The 18140-nt window shown below is 44.0% G+C and overlaps 3 protein-coding genes across 6 annotated transcripts; 2 read left to right on the forward strand and 1 right to left on the reverse strand.

Annotated features, from left to right (window-relative positions):
• Positions 1-246: 246 nt before the first annotated feature.
• cactin lies at positions 247-12147 on the reverse strand. 2 transcript variants are annotated; one of them, XM_051409962.1, is made up of 10 exons: positions 11797-12147; positions 6116-6743; positions 5903-5998; positions 5651-5796; positions 4528-4690; positions 3427-3541; positions 3131-3323; positions 1614-1736; positions 1095-1462; positions 247-983 (listed from the first exon to the last, which is right to left on the reverse strand). In XM_051409962.1, exons 1-10 carry the CDS (start codon positions 12102-12104, stop codon positions 493-495), a joined length of 2631 nt encoding a protein of 876 aa, XP_051265922.1. In that variant the 5' UTR covers positions 12105-12147; the 3' UTR covers positions 247-492. The 2 variants fall into 2 exon arrangements, with proteins under 2 accessions (XP_051265922.1, XP_051265928.1); XM_051409968.1 differs by lacking the exon at positions 11797-12147 and adding an exon at positions 6878-6906.
• LOC127368810 (uncharacterized) lies at positions 8805-11057 on the forward strand. 2 transcript variants are annotated; one of them, XM_051409989.1, is made up of 4 exons: positions 8805-8910; positions 9027-10515; positions 10618-10686; positions 10771-11057. In XM_051409989.1, the coding sequence occupies exons 1-4, from the start codon at positions 8896-8898 to the stop codon at positions 10971-10973; spliced, it is 1776 nt and encodes a 591-aa protein (XP_051265949.1). In that variant the 5' UTR covers positions 8805-8895; the 3' UTR covers positions 10974-11057. The 2 variants fall into 2 exon arrangements, with proteins under 2 accessions (XP_051265949.1, XP_051265959.1); XM_051409999.1 differs by having other exon boundaries at positions 9027-10496; positions 10771-11038.
• A 657-nt stretch (positions 12148-12804) lies between the features above and the next one.
• cdc34b (cell division cycle 34 homolog (S. cerevisiae) b) lies at positions 12805-18069 on the forward strand. 2 transcript variants are annotated; one of them, XM_051410089.1, is made up of 6 exons: positions 12805-13038; positions 13379-13594; positions 13847-13933; positions 14078-14175; positions 15925-16059; positions 16180-18069. In XM_051410089.1, the coding sequence occupies exons 2-6, from the start codon at positions 13409-13411 to the stop codon at positions 16388-16390; spliced, it is 717 nt and encodes a 238-aa protein (XP_051266049.1). In that variant the 5' UTR covers positions 12805-13038; positions 13379-13408; the 3' UTR covers positions 16391-18069. The 2 variants fall into 2 exon arrangements, with proteins under 2 accessions (XP_051266049.1, XP_051266041.1); XM_051410081.1 differs by having other exon boundaries at positions 12805-13594.
• Positions 18070-18140: the final 71 nt, after the last annotated feature.

The following is an 18140-nucleotide window of genomic DNA, read 5'->3' on the forward strand; positions in this document are numbered from 1 at the left end:
CCTGCAGGGTTTACTACTTTTCAGCATGACTGGACTTGCCAAGAATGTGAAGAACAGATGTGGAGGTACCTGTACTTATCAATCCTATTTCTACTTTTGTGTATGACAGTTGGGTTTTTGAAGATATAGTCTGTCTGCAGACTGAACTTTCAAATGTTCAATGTTTTAACTCTGTAACTCTGAAATTGTTTTAAATTGCTGTTCACAGGAAACAGAAACCACAAACCAGCAGCAGATTGCAAAGAGTAAAAAGTAGGAAAAAAATCTTTAATGTGTGATTTTCAGACATTACAATTTACTTTTCCAGACAACAATACAGAGGGATCTGAAGCTTTACTAACGGCTTTTTGGTGTAAAAGCAGCTGCAAACAATACAACAAAGCACATTAACCCCACTGCCTATAACAATATATAGTGTGTGCTTAAAACCCAGTGGGGGATTTTGAGCTACTCAAGTGTATGGGCTCTTGGTCCATCTCGGTGTGTGGCCCTCTATCTTCTGTAGCGGTACCGTTTGAAGTGGAACCACAGCTGGAAGATCCCGTTGGCGAACTGACAGCGGAAGCCGTGTCGGTGAGAGTACTCCCACTCCCTGTTCACTATCTTAAAGGCAATGTCCTCGTATGGAGGGCCTGCATGGAACCTTAAAATCCCAAAGTCCTTGTTATCTGGACTGGGCTCAAGGAAGTACTGTGGGGTGGAGCGTTTGTCAATCAGGTCCGGGTAGAAGATGTTGAACTTGTAACCCTGAACGATCTTGGGCGGAGGGTTGTCGAAGTCATAATGGGTTTGATTGTATTTGTTCCACTCGAAGCCTGTGTGGACTCTGTTGAAGAAGCGGGGTTTCCTCGGACGGTATTTGTCCGCCCACAGGTACATCTTCCCTGTGACGGGAAACTCCACGCTGAACTGCGCCTCGTCGTTGCCCATGCCCTCTCTAGCACGACGTACGAAGGCGTCCTCGGCGCTTTCGCTGGCGTCACCTGATACAGAAGTCAAAGGAGCAACAGTGAGCGTCTTGGTCGTGTATTTACAAATCAACACACCAAAGATTGGCTTGATCAACATTTAGAGAGCTGAAGATGAACTCATACCTGTGACTTGTAGCTGCCTGCGTGCTAGCTGCAGCCTGTGTATGTCCTCTTCCGGTGTGGTCGTGTGCGAGTCCAGCGGCAGCTCGGAGGACGTGAGCAGCGTGGGACTGTAGCGACCAGAGTCGTACTCTGCCTGACTCTGCTGGATCAAATCCTCCTCCGTCAACACGGCCTCCACCACCTCGCCCTTCTCCTCTTCATCCTTCTTGTCGCCCTTGTCGCCATCTTGATTTCCTGCGGTGGATGTTGACGGACCCGCCTCCTCTCCGTCCTCTTCTGTTTCTCTGTTTCTGTATTTTGTGGAGGAGGATGAAGACTGGCCAGGCTCTTCGGCTATTTTGGCCCTGGTTTGCTCTTCTGTTCTCTCCCTGATGTTACAAAAACAGTTGGGTTTAAGTATTTTACACATTGTTTGAGGTTATAATACACATCCTGAAAATAAACAGAGGTGAACTGAAGGACACGTAAACTGACTGAACACCTGGTGTGTTAAGGATGTGTGTCTTTGAGGTAACTTACTCATCATCATCACTCCTCAGTTCCTCTTTGATGATGGGGAACAATGGTTCGCTCTCCACTCCTTGTTCCTGTTTCAGCTTGAACAGCTTCTGACGCAGCACATCTTGGTGTCGCTCTCTCAACCTGAGACACACAACTGTAATTTTACACACCCATTTCAGAATCAGATACTTTTTAGGGGGGAGGAAAAGGGGGAGAAACAAGAGGAGAGGGGGGAGAAAAAGCAGCTCCCAGACTCTGCTCCTGTGGGGGAGTACAGTGTGGGACTGGGAAAAAACCTCAGCAACATAAGCACATATGAGCACACTTTACAACATAAGAACTCAAAACAACTTGCACCGGGGGAGGTGGGAAAGGGGGGTGGAGGCGCACCAGCACAGACAGGCAGCCAGCGGAACCCCGCTTGTCGCACTGGGGGTAGAAAACGGCAAAGGCGTGCGATTGGGGGGTGGGGGGGTAAGAGGGGTGTGTTGCATATGCGCATGTGTAAGTGTCCATGGGTGCGTGTGTGCACATAAGCCTGGAGAGTCGCTTCGTCTAGCCTCTCAATCAGTGCCTCAGTTCACATGGTGTCATCGCGATAACACAGCAGGTTGCCATGGAGACGTCCCTGATCGGGTCCTAGAGTCAATTATCTGAAGGGGAAGGGAGGGAGGAATAGGGCAGAGCGTCTCACTGCAGCGATCTCCTGGAGAAGTTGTTCCAGCAGTGGCCTTGGCCAAGGCCGGTGCTACTGAGCCGGAATACAGATTAGATTATGATTGTTTGGGTTAGGGAGAGTAGTCGCATTTCAATAGACACGACTTACTCTGTTTGTCCATTCTGGTCTTCAAATCGATTCATTCTCCTTTGCAAAGCCGAAAACTTCTCCAAGATGTTATCCATGTTGCGGTTAATGACCACAGTCTGAGCACTAACAGCTCTGCTCACTCCATCAATCATGTCGCGCAGCTTCATGGGGCTTTGGACTGCTGACACCGTCTTCCGAATTTTCCGATACACCAGGGCAATGCCTAATCCAATCAGCAGCCTGTTATCATGGTTCTGAATATGTAGAGATCCTCGATGTCCTCTACGTAAAGAATCGCCAGGCACACGACCCTCCACTTCTCCCAGGAGTCCATCGTGTAACCAGCGGCAAACGTTCCTTCAGGGCAGACAGGTTCCCCCGAACCCGAGCTTCTCGTCGAGAAAATGATGTCAATTGCGTTGAGAGACCAGTTGACCAATTCCATGATTTAAATGTGGAGAGCAATGCGGGGAGAGGCTCCCAAAGTTAGAGACAAGACAGGACGAGCCTTGAGAAGCAAAGCAGGAAAGATAAGGGAGACGGGAGGGAGAGAGAGATGCGTCCACCTTCGTTGAGAGCAAGAAGAAGAATTTCCACTGTCTATCCAGGTTAATCATTAACCATCCAGCTAACCTCTACTGAAGCTGATTTGGTTGGGTACATTCTGAGATTGCATTCAAAAATCAGGCTGATAAATTATTAAAGCATAGTAACTCCAAATTCATACCTTGCTCTGGCCATGTAGACTCTGACTTGCTGCAGGAGACTCTCCCAGTAACCGATATCAAGATTGGACCCTCCGGCCCGAATCTTCGTCTCAATGTTCAGGTGCAGTGCCTGCAACTGGCTGTACGTCTTTCCTTTGAACACCGTCTGTACATCAGTGCTCACGGCTGTGTTGATGCCCTCACGACGATCGCCTGAGAATTTACAAGATTGCGTTGAACATAAAGCGGAGAAATTAGGTTGAACGCAGCTCCCTGTTGCTCATACAGTTAGTGTTTGACAGGGAAAATCATGTACCTGGTCCTTTCCCAGAAGCCTCCAGTTTTCTCAGTTTGCTGATCTCGTCCTCAGTGATTGTCGTCATGTCTCTCCAGAAGTCCACGTTTTTCCCTTGCTCCAACTCCATGTACACCTACCGGAAGACAACACTCATACAGTAACCGTATACACATGGAGTTCGTTTGAAGAACAGAAGGTGAGAAATAAGTGTTAACACATAGCCTCTGTCATGTTAAGAGTCAATCTGACAAACATTTCTAATTAGTTTACACATTGGGCTTAGTGATCATTCAAGATTAATGTTGGTTCAGCGTATGACCATTATGTCACACATTTTATGGTCCTTGGTGATTTTATTTCTAAATGGATACGTTAAATCAAACAAAATTATTTTAAATACTCCAGAACAAATACTTTTTGAAGAATTTGAATTTGCCGCCCCCCAGTGGCGACTGAAAGAAGAAGACATAAAAAAGATGAACCTGTTAAAGGAAACAGACTAGACTGCACCAAATGTCAGTGGGAATGTCTAATTTGTTTTATAAAATAACGACTTGTACCATCAGAATATCTTGAAAGACGCTATAATCACACAACTTCTCTACATATAATGACTTGAACTTGCACAATTAATGTTGAAATACAACTTATTCAGGCGGTGAGGGCTCATCTCACAATGAGGAGATTACCAAACTCACAGACAGCGGGTGGTTAAATTGCTAAAAAAAAAGTGATGCCATAAAATGATGAACTTGAGTTTGTTCATTTCAACATCAACATTTTCAAGATGTGAGTTTTATGTAAGTTCCTATTTACTGGATATTTTAAGCATCCATCCAACTTTTTCTCTTGTGATACAGAGCCCAATACTTTTATTCAGGCTATCTGCTGATAACATGAACCAATCTGATACCAGTGCTCTCTATTAGCAGATTTATCGACTATATGCGTCATCAGAATCGATTTAATGGTAACATGAGGCTGGATCAATGTTTAAACACATATGAGAGTTAAATGAGGCAGCAATGTTTAAGTTCCTCTTACTTGTTATTACACTACTACCTCTCCCCTATAAAATCAATCCCGTATGGTGAGAGCTTTTCTAAGCTTAACACGCACCTTAATGTCCTCCAGCAGGTCATCCATGTCGGTGACCGTCAGTCCGTTGAGAAAGGTGTAAGGCTCGTGCATCTCCACAGCAAGATCGTCATCCTCTGCGCTGATGTACTTCGCTAACAGATCGATGGGCTTGGCACGGCCATCGCGTATTCTAATCTTAGACCTGAACACACAGCACGCACAATATTTACCCCCTATACATTTCAAATTTGCTTTCTTACCATAATAGTGTTTACAGGACAAGGTCGTCAGAAAAAATACTATTAGTTATTCCATCGACAAGAACAGAACTTGGTAAAACAGCTTTCTCATCATATGCACCAAATGTCTGGAATGAATTTCAAAACACCCTAAATCTAGAATCACTTCCACCTTTCAATACTTTTAAAACCCTTTTAAAGTCAACTCTCACAGAACAGTGTAATTGTTTTTAATTAGATGTCCTTTAAGTTGTATGTCTGTGTTAGCTTGCGTTAAGTGTAATGTCTTGTTTGTGTTCTAGTACGTATAGTGTATGTACAGAGATTTGTGGTGTAGTATCAGTATGTTCCCTTTGTCCTGTCTTTTCTGTATATTTTGTTTTTTGAAACTTTTTGCCGCCAGTTTTGGCCAGGACTCCCTGGGAGAAGAGTTACTGTAACTCAATGGGACTTTTCCTGGTTAAATAAAGGAAGAAAATGAATAAATAAATAAATAAAAATATTGTGAGACAGTGTCTGGAAATTAAAAGGACCAGTGCGTTGGATTTAGTGGCAGCTGGCGGTGAAGTTGTAGATTGCAACCATATGAATACAGCTCAGCCTTCTCTGTGTGTCGGAGAAACTACGGTGTCCGTGAACACTTGAAAGGTCTACAGCCAGTGTTTGTCCATTCTGGGCTACTGTAGGACCATGGCAGTTCAACATAGTGACCTTTGTAGATTCATTCTAAGGTAACAAAAAACACAACAATTCTTATTTTTATTCTACTAAAAACATCAATTTCTGCCAGCCGATTCTTCCACACTGGACCTTTAACTGGAATTGTTCTGAAATAAAATCACACAGCAACACGAATCCTCTGTGACATGAAAAAGGGGAAGCTGCTAATTAAATTTAATCAGTAATTGTTGATGCACACCCACCTTAGTTTGGCCTGATGCAGGTGGAAGTTGTCTTCCTGTTCAGCCCAGGTCTTGAAATGCTCGGCCTCCTTCTCTCTCTGCAGCATCTCCAGCTCTGTCTCTCTCATGGCCTTTTCTCGTTCCCTCTCCAGTCGCAGCTGTTTTACCTTAATGCACAACGTGTAAATGAAGAGGATGTTACTCACTCAACTCTGGTGAACTTATACTGCCTATATAAAAATAAATTAAAAAAAACAACCCAACGGCTCATACCTTCTGCAGCTCTCTGCGGTTTTCCTCTTGGATACGCTTGTTCCGCTCTTTAAGATCTTTTTCTCCGAGATGGCCGATGCCTTTTTTATCCAACGCCTGAAAGAAAATACACAAAAAAAAAGATGAGCGACGATATTCAGAGTCAGGTGGTGACAGGAAATACAGTTTACAATAAAAAATGTATCAAATGTTGAAAACTGCTCTCTAATTCACCTTCTGCCATTTGAAGGTGCCCAGCAGGTTGTTGTCACCGAAGGGATTGTCTGCGTTGGTGTATCCCATGTACTCCTCACTCCAGCCCATCTTCTCTCTTCTTTTCTTCTCCTTTGTTTCCTTCTTCGCCAGCCTCCTGGCCCTCTTCTCTTCCGGCGTCTCCAGAGCTTTCAACATGTCTTTCTGTTTTTTCTTCTCCTCCTTTTCTTTGACCTCGCGTTCTCCGCGATCAGACCCTGAGCTGTCAGACGACTCGGGTGAACTGGAGCACTGCCTGCCTCGGTCTCTGACCGCCCTCTCTCTGCTCCTCGCGCTCCTCCCTTCCTCCCGATCTTCACTCATCTTCTTTCGCTCTCGGCTTTTGTCTCGGTCTCCTTTTCTCTCCCGGTCTCTGCTGTTGCTCTTCCACCTCTCTCTGTCTCCGTCTCGGTCTCGCTCCATCCTCTGTCTGTCTCTGGCCGGGCTCCCTCGGTCAGGACTTGTCTGTCTCCTCCTTTCTCTGTCGCTGCTTCCATCGCGGGAGTCGGAGCTGTGCTGGGACCTTCCCCTTCTCCCATCTCCAGATGTTCCTCTCTTGTTCTCCATTTCCCTCCTCCTCCTCCTCACTTTGGGATCATCTGAATCAGAGCTGAAGCAGAAAATTACAAATATTAATTTAGTCCATTTTTGCTCCTGGGTGGGTAAACATGTGAACTAAAGGAACACATTTGTTATTAACTCTTCAGCCAGAGAGTCGGTAGGATTTAATGGGAGACATGGTACCGTTTATAGTCCATATGTCCTCCTGGCACTGACGCTACTTAACGTACCGGAACCCTAACCCGAACGATGATTTTGCCGGCGTCCTGACCCGAACGACTTCCGGCTTGGTGCAGTTTCCGGTCTTTTCGCGGTACTTCCCGGCAAACGATCGCCATCTAACGTAAGTCCAAGGAATTTCTACATTTTACAGAGTCTATATGTGGTTTTTCATAAATATACATCAACATTTACATGTATAATTATTATATGAAAGTTACTTTAATGAGGGGAAGCCGCGGGAACGCTTAGATTGCGCTTGGGCGACGATCCAGTCAACTTTAAAAGTCCGTTTCTATTTTCACTTTACAGCTTAAATAAGCTCTCATATGGGTACATATCGTAGCTAGGTTTACAATGATTAGTCTAGCTAATGAAAATGTCGGATATTGTGTTTATACAGTCTGTGGTCGAGGTGGGCGGAGGCCAAATTTTTTTATTGAAATTGAAAAAGTTACAGACGCGGGAAAGGAGAACAAAGGAACAGAGCAAGCGCAGCATTGTTTTTTTAAGCTGTGAAGTATCACAGTACACATGAAGATTTAATGCAAAAATAAGGTTCAAATTAGCTATTCAGATGTATTTTCTTGTTTATAAGCTAAAATAAATAAAGTATATTTTTTATCATGATGTCATCATGTAATAATTGATATATTATTGGTGTGTGCGTGTGAGTAAGAGAGAGAGAGGGAGGGGTGTGAGAGATGTGTTGAAAGCCAGTAGAGGCTTTTATGATAGAAAATATTGGTTATATAGATACACCTCCTTATGTATAAAAACAGTATTGTTGAAACTCAATTTTGCTCTTGTCTTTCTGTATGAGAACAGAGACAACAGAGAGAGAGAAAGAGAGAGAAGAAGAGAGGACGAGAGAGAAGACAGAGAAGAGAGAGAGAAGAAGAGAGAGAGAAGACGAGAGAGAAGACAGAGAAGAGAGAGAGAAGAAGAGAGAGAGAAGACGAGAGAGAAGACAGAGAAGAGAGAGAGAAGAAGAGAGAGAAGAGAGAGAGAAGACGAGAGAGAAGACAGAGAAGAGAGAGAGAAGACGAGAGAGAAGACAGAGAAGACGAGAGAGAAGACAGAAGACGAGAGAGAAAGAGAGAGAGAAGACACAGAGAGAAGACAGAGAAGAGAGAGAGAAGACGAGAGAGAAGAAGAGAGAGAAAGAGAGAGAGAAGACAGAGAAGAGAGAGAGAAGACAGAGAAGAGAGAGAGAAGACGAGAGAGAAGAGAGAGAGAAGACGAGAGAGAAGACACGAGAGAAGACGAGAGAGAGAAAAAGAGAGAAGACGAGAGAGAAGAGAGAGAGAAAGAGAGAGAGAAGACGAGAGAGAAGACAGAAGAGAGAGAGAAGACGAGAGAGAAGAAGAGAGAGAGAAAGAGAGAGAGAAGAGAGAGAAGAGAGAGAAAGAGAGAGAGAAGAGAGAGAGAAGACAGAGAAAGAGAGAGAGAAGAGAGAGAGAAGACAGAGAAGAGAGAGAGAAGACGAGAGAGAAGGAGAGAGAGAAGAAGAGAAGACGAGAGAGAAGACACGAGAGAGAAGACAAGAGAGAGAAAAAGAGAGAAGACAGAGAAGAGAGAGAGAAGACGAGAGAGAAGAAGAGAAGACGAGAGAGAAGACACGAGAGAGAAGACAAGAGAGAGAAAAAGAGAGAAGGCGAGAGAGAAGACAGAGAGAGAGAAGAAGAGAGAGTAGACAAGAGAGAAGTGAGAGAAAGAGAGAGAAGTGAGAGAAAGAGAGAGAAGAAGAGAGAGAGAAGTGAGAAAGAGAGAGAAGAAGAGAGAGAGAAAGAGAGAGAAGACGAGTGAGAGAAAGAGAGAGAAAACAAGAGAGAAGAAGTGAGAGAGAGAGGGGAAGTGAGAGAAAGGGAGAAGACAAGAGAGAAAGAGAGAGAGAGACATAAGGTAGGCAAGGGGTGTGGGTGTGTGTGAGAGAGATTTGCTTTTATTCCTTTACAGGTGCATCAAGATGGTTAAAAACAATGCTTTGGTTTAAGGTAAGTATATTTGTGAGTAAGCATGTGATAAATACATTTGTGCTTGTTGATGCAACATGAAATGAAATACCTATAAAAATGTTACTGTAATTTCTAAAATAATATGCCTCTTTTAGATGCCTAACATCAGACAGCTGCCCCAGAGGGAGAGGAAGACGAGGAAGTGGACCCCGGAGGCCATGGGAGAGGCCATCCAGGAGGTGAAAGCAGGCAGGCTGAGTCTGGGGCAGGCAGCCAAACAGTTTGGGGTCCCAAAAACGAGCCTGAGTGACCGAGTCAGTGGAAGGGTGGCCTCTGACTGTGTGCACGGTCAGAGGCCACTTCTCACCCCTGCAGATGAAGATTCCCTGGTGGAGTACTGCCTTTACTCTGCCAGTCATGGGTTTCCACTGACAAAGCCTCAGGTTCAGTCTTTTGCGACAGCAATTTACAATCAGCGCTGTCCAGAAGAGAGAAGGGGGAAGTTGGGCCAGACGTGGTGGCTCAACTTCCGCAGGAGGCAAGGCCAGCGCTTCACTTCTCGGACCCCAGACAATATTGACCGTGGAAGGGCATCCTGTGCCAAGAGGGGGCCGATTGAAGAATACTTCAGGCTCCTCACTACCACCTTGGAGGAGCACGGGTTGAGGGAGAAACCCCGTCAAGTCTATAACTGCGATGAGACGGGGTTTCAGCTGGACTCGTCGAGACGAAAGGTCCTCGTGCCCCGGGGGACAAAACATGCTTACAGGCAGGCCCAGGGGACCAGGGACCACGTCACCGTCCTGGCCTGCCTCAACGCGGCTGGGGAGGATATCCCCCCTTTCATAATTTACAAGGGGGGATATCCCGGGGGGCCCTATAACAAGGAGGGGGTCCCCGACGCCCTCTACGGGAAGTCACCGGCAGGGTACATGGACAGTGAGCTGTTCAGGAAGTGGTTTGTCGGGCATTTCCTGAAGTTCGCCGCGCAGGAGCGCCCGCTGCTGCTTGTTTTTGATGGGCACAAATCCCACCTGGATCCAGAGCTGGTCCGGGTGGCACAGAGGGAGGAGGTCATTCTCCTGTGCCTACCACCACACACATCTCACATCCTGCAGCCTCTGGATATGAGTTTCTTTGGACCCTTGAAGGCAGATTTCTCTGGAATTACAGGAGATCTGTCGGTCATGAGCCACTCCTTCTTGGTTTCCAAGAAGGAGTTTTCAAGGGTCCTTAGGGACTCATATCAGAGGGTGAAGGATCGGGGAGTGGTGGTGGCTGGGTTCAGGAAGTGTGGCCTCTACCCTCTGGACCCTGAAGCCATTGATTGGTCACGGGTTATGCCATCCGGACCGCGGCGTGGGACCTCCTCGCCACCTCCGCCAACCCCATCAGCATCTTCCTGGGCCATGCCTGATGTTACCCCCCCATCCCAACACCCCCCCCCACACCAGAGTCCACCCCCTGTCTCTTGTCCACCCCCTGTCTCTTGTCCACCCCCTGTCTCTTGTCCACCCCCTGTCTCTTGTCCACCTCCTGTCCCTTGTCCACCCAATCCCTACTCTACCCATCCCCTGGTAACATCAGGCAGGATCTCAGTAGACCTGGCCCACCTCCTGCTCGAGGTGCGTTCTCCCTCCCAATGTAAATACTTTATATCATTGATAAAAACAAGCAATGTCCTAAGATGCTGGTGATATTAGGGATGATGATGAGTAAACAACACATGTCATCTTGTTTATACAGCCTGCAGACAGACAGCTGAGCCATTGTCCAGCTCCTCCCAGCCGTCTGCTGGACCCACGGCATCCACTGGTATTGTATTTAACATTAACAGTCTTTGTGTGCCATCCCATGATATTCAAAACATGTTCTTAAATACATTTTTTCTATGACTAGGTCACACCAATTTGGAAGAATTGTGTGGCCAGTGCAGGGAACCTGACCCTCCGGGCGCCTGCTCGGAGGGATTGGTGCCGTGGGTCCAGTGCAACAAATGCACAAAATGGTTTCACACCATTTGTGTCGGCTGGGAGGAGCTGGACAAAGATGAATTTTGGTGTTTTTGGTGTCTGAATTTGTTTGATAAGTTTGTTATTTAGTTTGTTTTTAATTTGATTATCTGTTGTCTATTTGTTTGTATATATTGTAAATATTGTATCTTTTGTAAATATTGTATATATTGTAAATATTGTAAATATTGCTGTGTTTTTCAATTTAGTAAAATATTTTTCATGTCATATCATTTGTCTTTTGATTAAATTATATAATTGTATGCATGAACATTTATTTGTTATATTATGCTACATACTAACTCTGCACTGAGTCCATTACAGGTAATTGTTATATGAGCATACAGCATATGTGTCTGTAATTGCTAAATTAAATGCATCAGCTTGTATTTTAAATGAAAAGTGTTTAACAAAATATCCAGTAGGTGGCGGTATAGCGGTATAACTACATAAATTAGAGTTGTTAAAGCATTGTATCTTATTTTGAAGGAGGAAAGTACGATCCCAGATGAGTTGATGTTAGTTTGTCAGTCTCAGGAACAACTTAATAATATAATAACACCGGCAGTGTTCAATGTTTACAGCGGGCGGACGCTGCCGTTCGACTCAGGACACCGGCAGCTCACGGCTAAATCACCGGTGTTAGCATCCTTTTACCGACTCTAGTAAAGACCGAGCAAAAGTAAATGTTTAAAACGATACACGGTTAGAAAGGTAAGAAGTTCGTCTTTACTTTAGCACCTTTAAATCAACCGAAACCATTACATGATAATTTAACTTAGTAGTTAAAGGGAATTCATATCGAATATTAGCATGAAAATCGTTCGGGTTAGGGTCTGAGCAGCACACAAATACATGGACCGCTGCTCTAAGAAGAACCGGATCCATAAACAACCAGCCAGCAGACAGTTACCTCGATGATCGACCCCTCGACTTGCTGCTGGGTCGACGCGCTCCTCGCCTCCTGTCGCTCTCCGAGCCGCTCCGGGAGCCCGGACGGTCCCTGTGTTGAGGCCGTCGCCGTCCCGGGGAGCCATCGCTGGAGTCCCTGCTGCCCGACCGTCCCCGTCCCCGGGCGGTTCTTTTCTTGTCCGCGGACCGACTGCGGCCTCTCTTTTCCTCCGGGGATCGAGACCTGCTCACTCTGGACCTGTTCCGCCGATCCCGGCTCCGACTTCTGGACTTGGAGCGGGAATCACGACGTCGTGATTTCGAACCCATCACGAACTTTCTGCCAGTGCGGGGTCCGACGTGCACCCTGTCGCGTAAATAAGACGTGACAAAGCAGAGGCTTTGCGGTCCTCGCGTGGTAAAGTTTATCTGTGTATTTGTATTTAATGAGCTAATAAACATTAATGTCGGCCACTAAACTAAACTAAACTAAACTAAACACTGACAGTTATCAAAACAATGCGTTACGTTGTCTGGTTTTAAAATGAATTACTCAGGCAGCATCAAGACATCTTAAAGGGACTTTCTACTAAATGGCGCGTATTGCAGACGTCACGAGTGTATATATCGAGGGGAAAAAAATAAAGTAATTTTTTAAAAAGTACAAATAAATCCCCTCCGTGTTTTTAATAGCACACAGAACCGCCTGAATCAAATGAACAAGATATAAATGTGTTTTTATGTTACAATAATCTGAGAGAAAATAGGTCAGAGCTGTTTTTCAGAAACACAAACAACAGTCGTGTTTTCGTGACGTCAGGCAGCTGGAAAACGTAGTTTTCTGAATTCACTATAAAATAAATAGTTGAGAGAATAATGGCCGCAGCTCAGCCCAGCTCCCCTTGTTTATCTTGTCTTCGTATAACCACAATGTTGTGTACGTTATTGTGTGGCTCCGTGGTTGCTTTCAAGGTTAAACGCGATGTTTACAGGTGAAACCAGGACTACAAATCCCAGAGCACACCGGGCGCCATTGCCCGTGTTGAAGGGAGAGGGGATTCTTTGAGCAACATTCTTCTTCACCAGAGCTTCTTTTAGGGCGACAGCAGCTGCGTTTCTGAGCATTATCGGTACAGGTTGTGTTTGCCAGCGCTTCAGCTCTAACGCTGTGTTTAATATTGTACGCTCTCTCTGTGGGGGAGAGAGAGAGAGAGAGAGGGGGAGAAAGTATTCACGCCACGGTGAACTCGGCTTCAGCTCGTCGGTAAGGTAGAGCTGGTTAGTTAGCTCCCTGTAGCCAGCAGCTAGCAGTAGATTACGGCTTATATCCGGGGCTGACCTGCCAGCTAGATCAACTAAAGCTCGAGTCGCTGGTCAGCCACAATGGTCCGGTCAGCTCTCCACTTTCTCAGTGTTGACATTGGTAAATAATTCCTCTGATTTTAGGGGGATAAATCAACGTAAAGCTTTTGTTAGACTTGCGCGCAGCCCCGGCTGGTTTGGCCTGTTTCATTGTCTCCGAACATCGAAAACACACAAGTTGTTTTTCAGTGTCAGTAGGTCGTTTGGCTAGTTAGGCTAACTCTGTCAGCTGTCTACTGCAGATCATCTTGAAAGCTACCCAGTTCTCCGATATGGCGCAACACGACCACTCTCATGTAGCCAGTTCACAGAAAGCACTCATGTTGGAAATGAAGAGCCTCCAGGAGCAGCCCGTCGAGGGATTCAAAATAACACTGGTGGATGAGGCTGACATGTACAACTGGGAAGTGGCCATCTTCGGACCCCCAAACACTCACTATGAAGGGGGATATTTTAAGGTAAGAATACTGTAGAATAAACCTATAATTGTCTTTGGCACATCTGGGTAAACAGTTGTGTGATGCAGAGTCACTCTAAAGCTATTATATGTTTTGAGCACAATCTACAGTAGAAGCGTCGTTTGACTGCACTACTTGCATGACCACACAATATTAAATGATATGACATTTAGGTCACTATAAATATGTCATACAGTATATTGTAGTGATTATAGTGCACGGCCACATGTAAAGACCTGTTTTGTGTCCCAGGCTCGGATCAAGTTCCCCATAGACTACCCATACTCCCCACCTGCCTTCCGGTTCCTCACCAAGATGTGGCACCCCAACATCTACGAGGTGGAGTATAAAACACCCCGATTCTGTCTTATAATATTAAACACCTTTTTATCTCCATATTGCTGTATTTGATCGTGTTAGATGTCTTTTGGTGGTTATATGATGCCTTTCATGGTGAAAATAGTTGCTTTGCTTTGTTTTTAGAATGGAGATGTGTGTATTTCTATATTGCACCCTCCGGTGGACGACCCACAGAGCGGAGAGCTGCCTTCAGAGAGATGGAATCCCACCCAGAATGTCCGGTTAGCAGTCTCCCTCATTATCTCCCCTCATATATATATCTCTCTCTTCTTTCTGGGAACCTCCCTTCTTTGTCTACTCTCAGCCACTTCAATGAGTGACCTGGCTCACACACTTATCACATGACATTTATCTTCAGTGGAGTCTCTTCAGAAGTTCCTAGAAACTAGTATTGAATTTATATCTGAGTATTCAGCAACACGTCTGTTTTTTGTTCAGTGTTGTCGTTGGCCATCTACCTTTTTTATATGTTGGTTTGTTGTGCAATAATTGTAGAGCTACACAATGTGTAAGCTTTAAAATGTGAACATCAACCTCTAACAGATAAATGGTCAAATTCACCAGCCACTCAATAGTAAGTAATTATTTTGTGTCACTTTAAATATTTTCTCCATTTAACATGTGGCTGGTACTAAATTTCCCAACGTGGGCATCACCACTTGGTGTAAAAAGTAAAATATTTCAGCTTTTTGCTGTATTGTTTATTTGTGTCAGAGCACATTTTCTTGCACTACAGCAGGGAATTTTCCCTCACTGCTAAAAATAAAAGCTGAACCTGAACTGAACCCTCTTAATACTGTACTTAGTCACAAACAGAATGAGATCAATCTTTATAAATACATTTTTTTAATTAAACATGTATTTTAAAATTATTCTTATAAAGTGCGTCGACATTAGGATAACTTAGCATTTTTAAAAGACCAAAACAAAACAAGGCCTTGTTTTGTTTTTTTATGAAAGAGCATACAAATATATGGGACTTGGTATCTATGTGAATTAACTGCATACGTGATCATTTCTTATTTCTTTCAGGCTCCTTGTTAATAAAGTTGTGGGTTATAGATTTTTTTTTTTTTTTTTTTTTTGCTGCTGCCTTTTTGACTCGCCATAGCAACCAGCACAGGCGGAACTAATAACATTAACAATGGCTGCGCTCCATGTAGGTGTTCCAGTTCCAGAGCTCTGCTGTCACATGTTAGTTAATGTTACCTGGGCTTTTCCTGCTTTTACAAGTCAAAATGTCCGCTCTGGAAAAAATGTCTATTGCCACCGCAAATACACCATCCACATTTACACTGTGCAACAGATCTGATATTGATATTAGTAAATTCTACATGTAATACAATAATTAAAAGGTGTTACTCCTCTGTAGACAGCAATTTTCACCAGAACTACTCAAAGGCCACTTAACTTTATTATTTTAAATCTAATGCAATCCAATGCAACAGCTGAGCCATAAATTTAATTAAATTAAGCCATAAATCCTACCTTTTTATAAAGATAAGTAATCTTCGGTGTTATGGACACTGTCAGAGAGGTATTGATTTAACTATGTTTATTTTTGAGTTTGTACTGTACTACTGTGGTGTTGACCCGAACTTGGAGAAGTGTTTCTAATGTTCACAAACAAGAGGGAGGATTTAATTAGACGTTCACACTGCAAGCATTAAAACTTAATTCTGATTGATATATTTATTTGTTTTGTTTGGCTGTTCACATTGTTAATATTTTTGAGCTGTTGGTCAGGCAAAACATTGGTTGCCGCCCTAATTTGGACAGCTCGACTGAACTGTAAAATACACTAAACAGGCATGATGGAGAGAGATTCAATATTCCACATAAATGGAATAATAAATAAAAAAACAAACAAATAATGCATGTGTTTATATCCTGTTTATATAATTTCTGTATGCTATTTTCTTGTGCATTAGTTTTAACACTTGCCACTCACATTTTGTGTTTGCTTCCAGGACTATTTTGCTTAGTGTGATCTCGCTGCTGAATGAACCCAACACCTTCTCTCCTGCCAACGTGGATGCGTCCGTCATGTACCGCAAATGGAGGGACAGCAAGGGCAAGGACCGGGAATACGTGGAGATCATCAGGTAAACAGTCAAACTTTATTACGATTATTACTTTTATTTCTTACGACAGTAAACCTCATTTCAAGAGCCTCTTTTCCAAGCGTCAGCCTTGACTCATCATACATATTCTACCTCCCTCAGGAAACAGGTATTGGCCACCAAGGCGGAAGCTGAGCGCGACGGCGTGAAGGTGCCCACCACGCTGGCCGAGTACTGCATCCGCACACGCGCCCCGGCCCCCGACGAGGGCTCCGATCTCTTCTATGACTATTACTATGATGACGACGACGTGGAGGACGGGGACGGCGACTGCTGCTACGATGAGGACGACTCAGGCAACGAGGAGTCGTGACGGGCTTTTCGACAGCATTCCCAATCTAGCTGACGTGCTCTACCCCCTTTTTCTGTCTGGGTTGCCAGATATTCTAGGTCAACAACCCGAGAAAGATTTGAAGCTTCCCACTTCTCAACCAATGAAAAGAGCAGTTTTTTTCCTGAGCCTCTGATTTCTTTGTCAGAGGTTTAAAGTCGATGCACCGTTGTGAAAGGGTCAGACCTGGTAAGATTTGCACCAGCACAAAATTCACCAGTTTCTTCAGTTTTCATCAACAGTTACATTATCACCTAAAACCTTACTTTGAGAGAATAACGTCAACTATTACTTAATCCTACTGAGTTGTTCAGTCCCCTGTACAGTATATGGTATCGTGGGGTTAGAGCCACTGTTAACAATAGCAACATTTGCACTGGTGCAAACACTTCCAAACTTTGCTAAGTCTCTCTCTTGCATATCTTTATTTCCCTAATTGTAACTGGATGTTGCTCACCAGTAGTTGGTCTCAATGACCGACGGAAGATTGAGGACTTCAAGTAGCCGGGTTGTGTTGAGCAGTCTACTGCAAATACGACTCAGACCTTTCCAAGTTTCAAAATCTGTCTCGCTTCGATAAGACGGGATGTCACAGGACGATGTTTTTCAAAGTTCTTGAGCATGCCAGAACATCTTCGAAAGCTTTTTTTTTTTTTTTTTTTTGTCTCTTTTACTGGTGGACTGTTTACCGACATCATGATCTGCTTTCAGCTCGCTGATGAGAAAGACTTGTGTCGATGGAGATCCCAGAGAACTTTGTATCTGGAGGACTGGCTGGCAAGCTGAGTCAGTGGGTGAAATCCTCGTGAACATTTTTGGCACCATGAAATTGATCTTTGCTGTGTTTCTTCTGGTTACTGTTGGATGTGTTTTCTCTGTCATTTTGAGTGTGGGGTTGTTGTTTGAAGTAGCTCAGATTTAAGAGTCGTGTAGGATGACCAAGTGTTTTCTAATTACTGATCAGATTTGTATCTCTCCTCAGGTTTTCTCTCTTGAGAGGTCTGACGGAGCCAAAGATCTAAAGCAGTGTAAAAGAAAGCCCAAAACATTTTATGACTGTTTGCTGTATTCTTGTCTTTATTTGCTCTCTTGTGAGCTTTGTTATTTTAGCCTCTTTCTTTGGTTAGACTGGAAATTTAGAATGATTAACGTGATGAGATTATTAGATTTGATTGGCAAAAAAAAAAAGCTTCTATAGGGGAAAAAAATGTCTGTCAAAAGGTGTTGTTGCAGTATCAGTCAGGATTTTCAACGTATTTCAGCCCTGGAGGTGAAAGAGAACATGGCCGCCATGTTTTATTTTCATTTCTATCCTTTGAGTCAGCGGAGAGTGGGACGGGTTTTGATATGATTTTCAGAGTGCATGGGTGTCCTCTTTGTGTATTTCTGCATCAGCAATATTGATTGTTTTATTTACTCAAATTGGCACTTCATACTGAATTTCTCAGGATAATGAATTACAATACGACAAAACCGTTAAGACAAGCAACTATTTTCCTCTTTTAGGTGGTCTTCAGAGTTGGTTTACAGCTTTAACAGGAACCATAACTGATATGCACATGTAGCTGTATGGATGATCACCTTATTGTTCTATTCACCTGTCTTTATTTTTTATTTCTGGCTATTTAAAACTGAAAAATAAAGATTTATTGGGAAAAAAATGCTTGGAGTAATCGATGTGACATTTACCACTTAATGTACCTCTTTGGTATATCGTGTAATTACAGGTTTC

This window comes from Dicentrarchus labrax, unplaced genomic scaffold (genome assembly GCF_905237075.1).
Source record: "Dicentrarchus labrax unplaced genomic scaffold, dlabrax2021, whole genome shotgun sequence".
Taxonomy (NCBI): Eukaryota; Metazoa; Chordata; class Actinopteri; family Moronidae; genus Dicentrarchus; species Dicentrarchus labrax.

Coding starts and splice junctions, on each gene's coding strand:
- LOC127368810 (XM_051409989.1), top strand. Junction 10,516..10,617: donor GGTGCGTTCTCCCTCCCAAT/GTAAATACTTTA, acceptor TTGTTTATACAG/CCTGCAGACAGACAGCTGAG. Junction 10,687..10,770: donor TGGACCCACGGCATCCACTG/GTATTGTATTTA, acceptor TTCTATGACTAG/GTCACACCAATTTGGAAGAA.
- cactin (XM_051409962.1), bottom strand. CDS start 12,104: ATGGGTTCGAAATCACGACGTCGTGATTCCCGCTCCAAGTCCAGAAGT. Junction 3,324..3,426: donor GGCTTCTGGGAAAGGACCAG/GTACATGATTTT, acceptor GTAAATTCTCAG/GCGATCGTCGTGAGGGCATC. Junction 1,737..3,130: donor GTCTACATGGCCAGAGCAAG/GTATGAATTTGG, acceptor TGTGTGTCTCAG/GTTGAGAGAGCGACACCAAG.
- cdc34b (XM_051410081.1), top strand. CDS start 13,409: ATGGCGCAACACGACCACTCTCATGTAGCCAGTTCACAGAAAGCACTC. Junction 13,595..13,846: donor ATGAAGGGGGATATTTTAAG/GTAAGAATACTG, acceptor TTTGTGTCCCAG/GCTCGGATCAAGTTCCCCAT. Junction 13,934..14,077: donor GGCACCCCAACATCTACGAG/GTGGAGTATAAA, acceptor CTTTGTTTTTAG/AATGGAGATGTGTGTATTTC.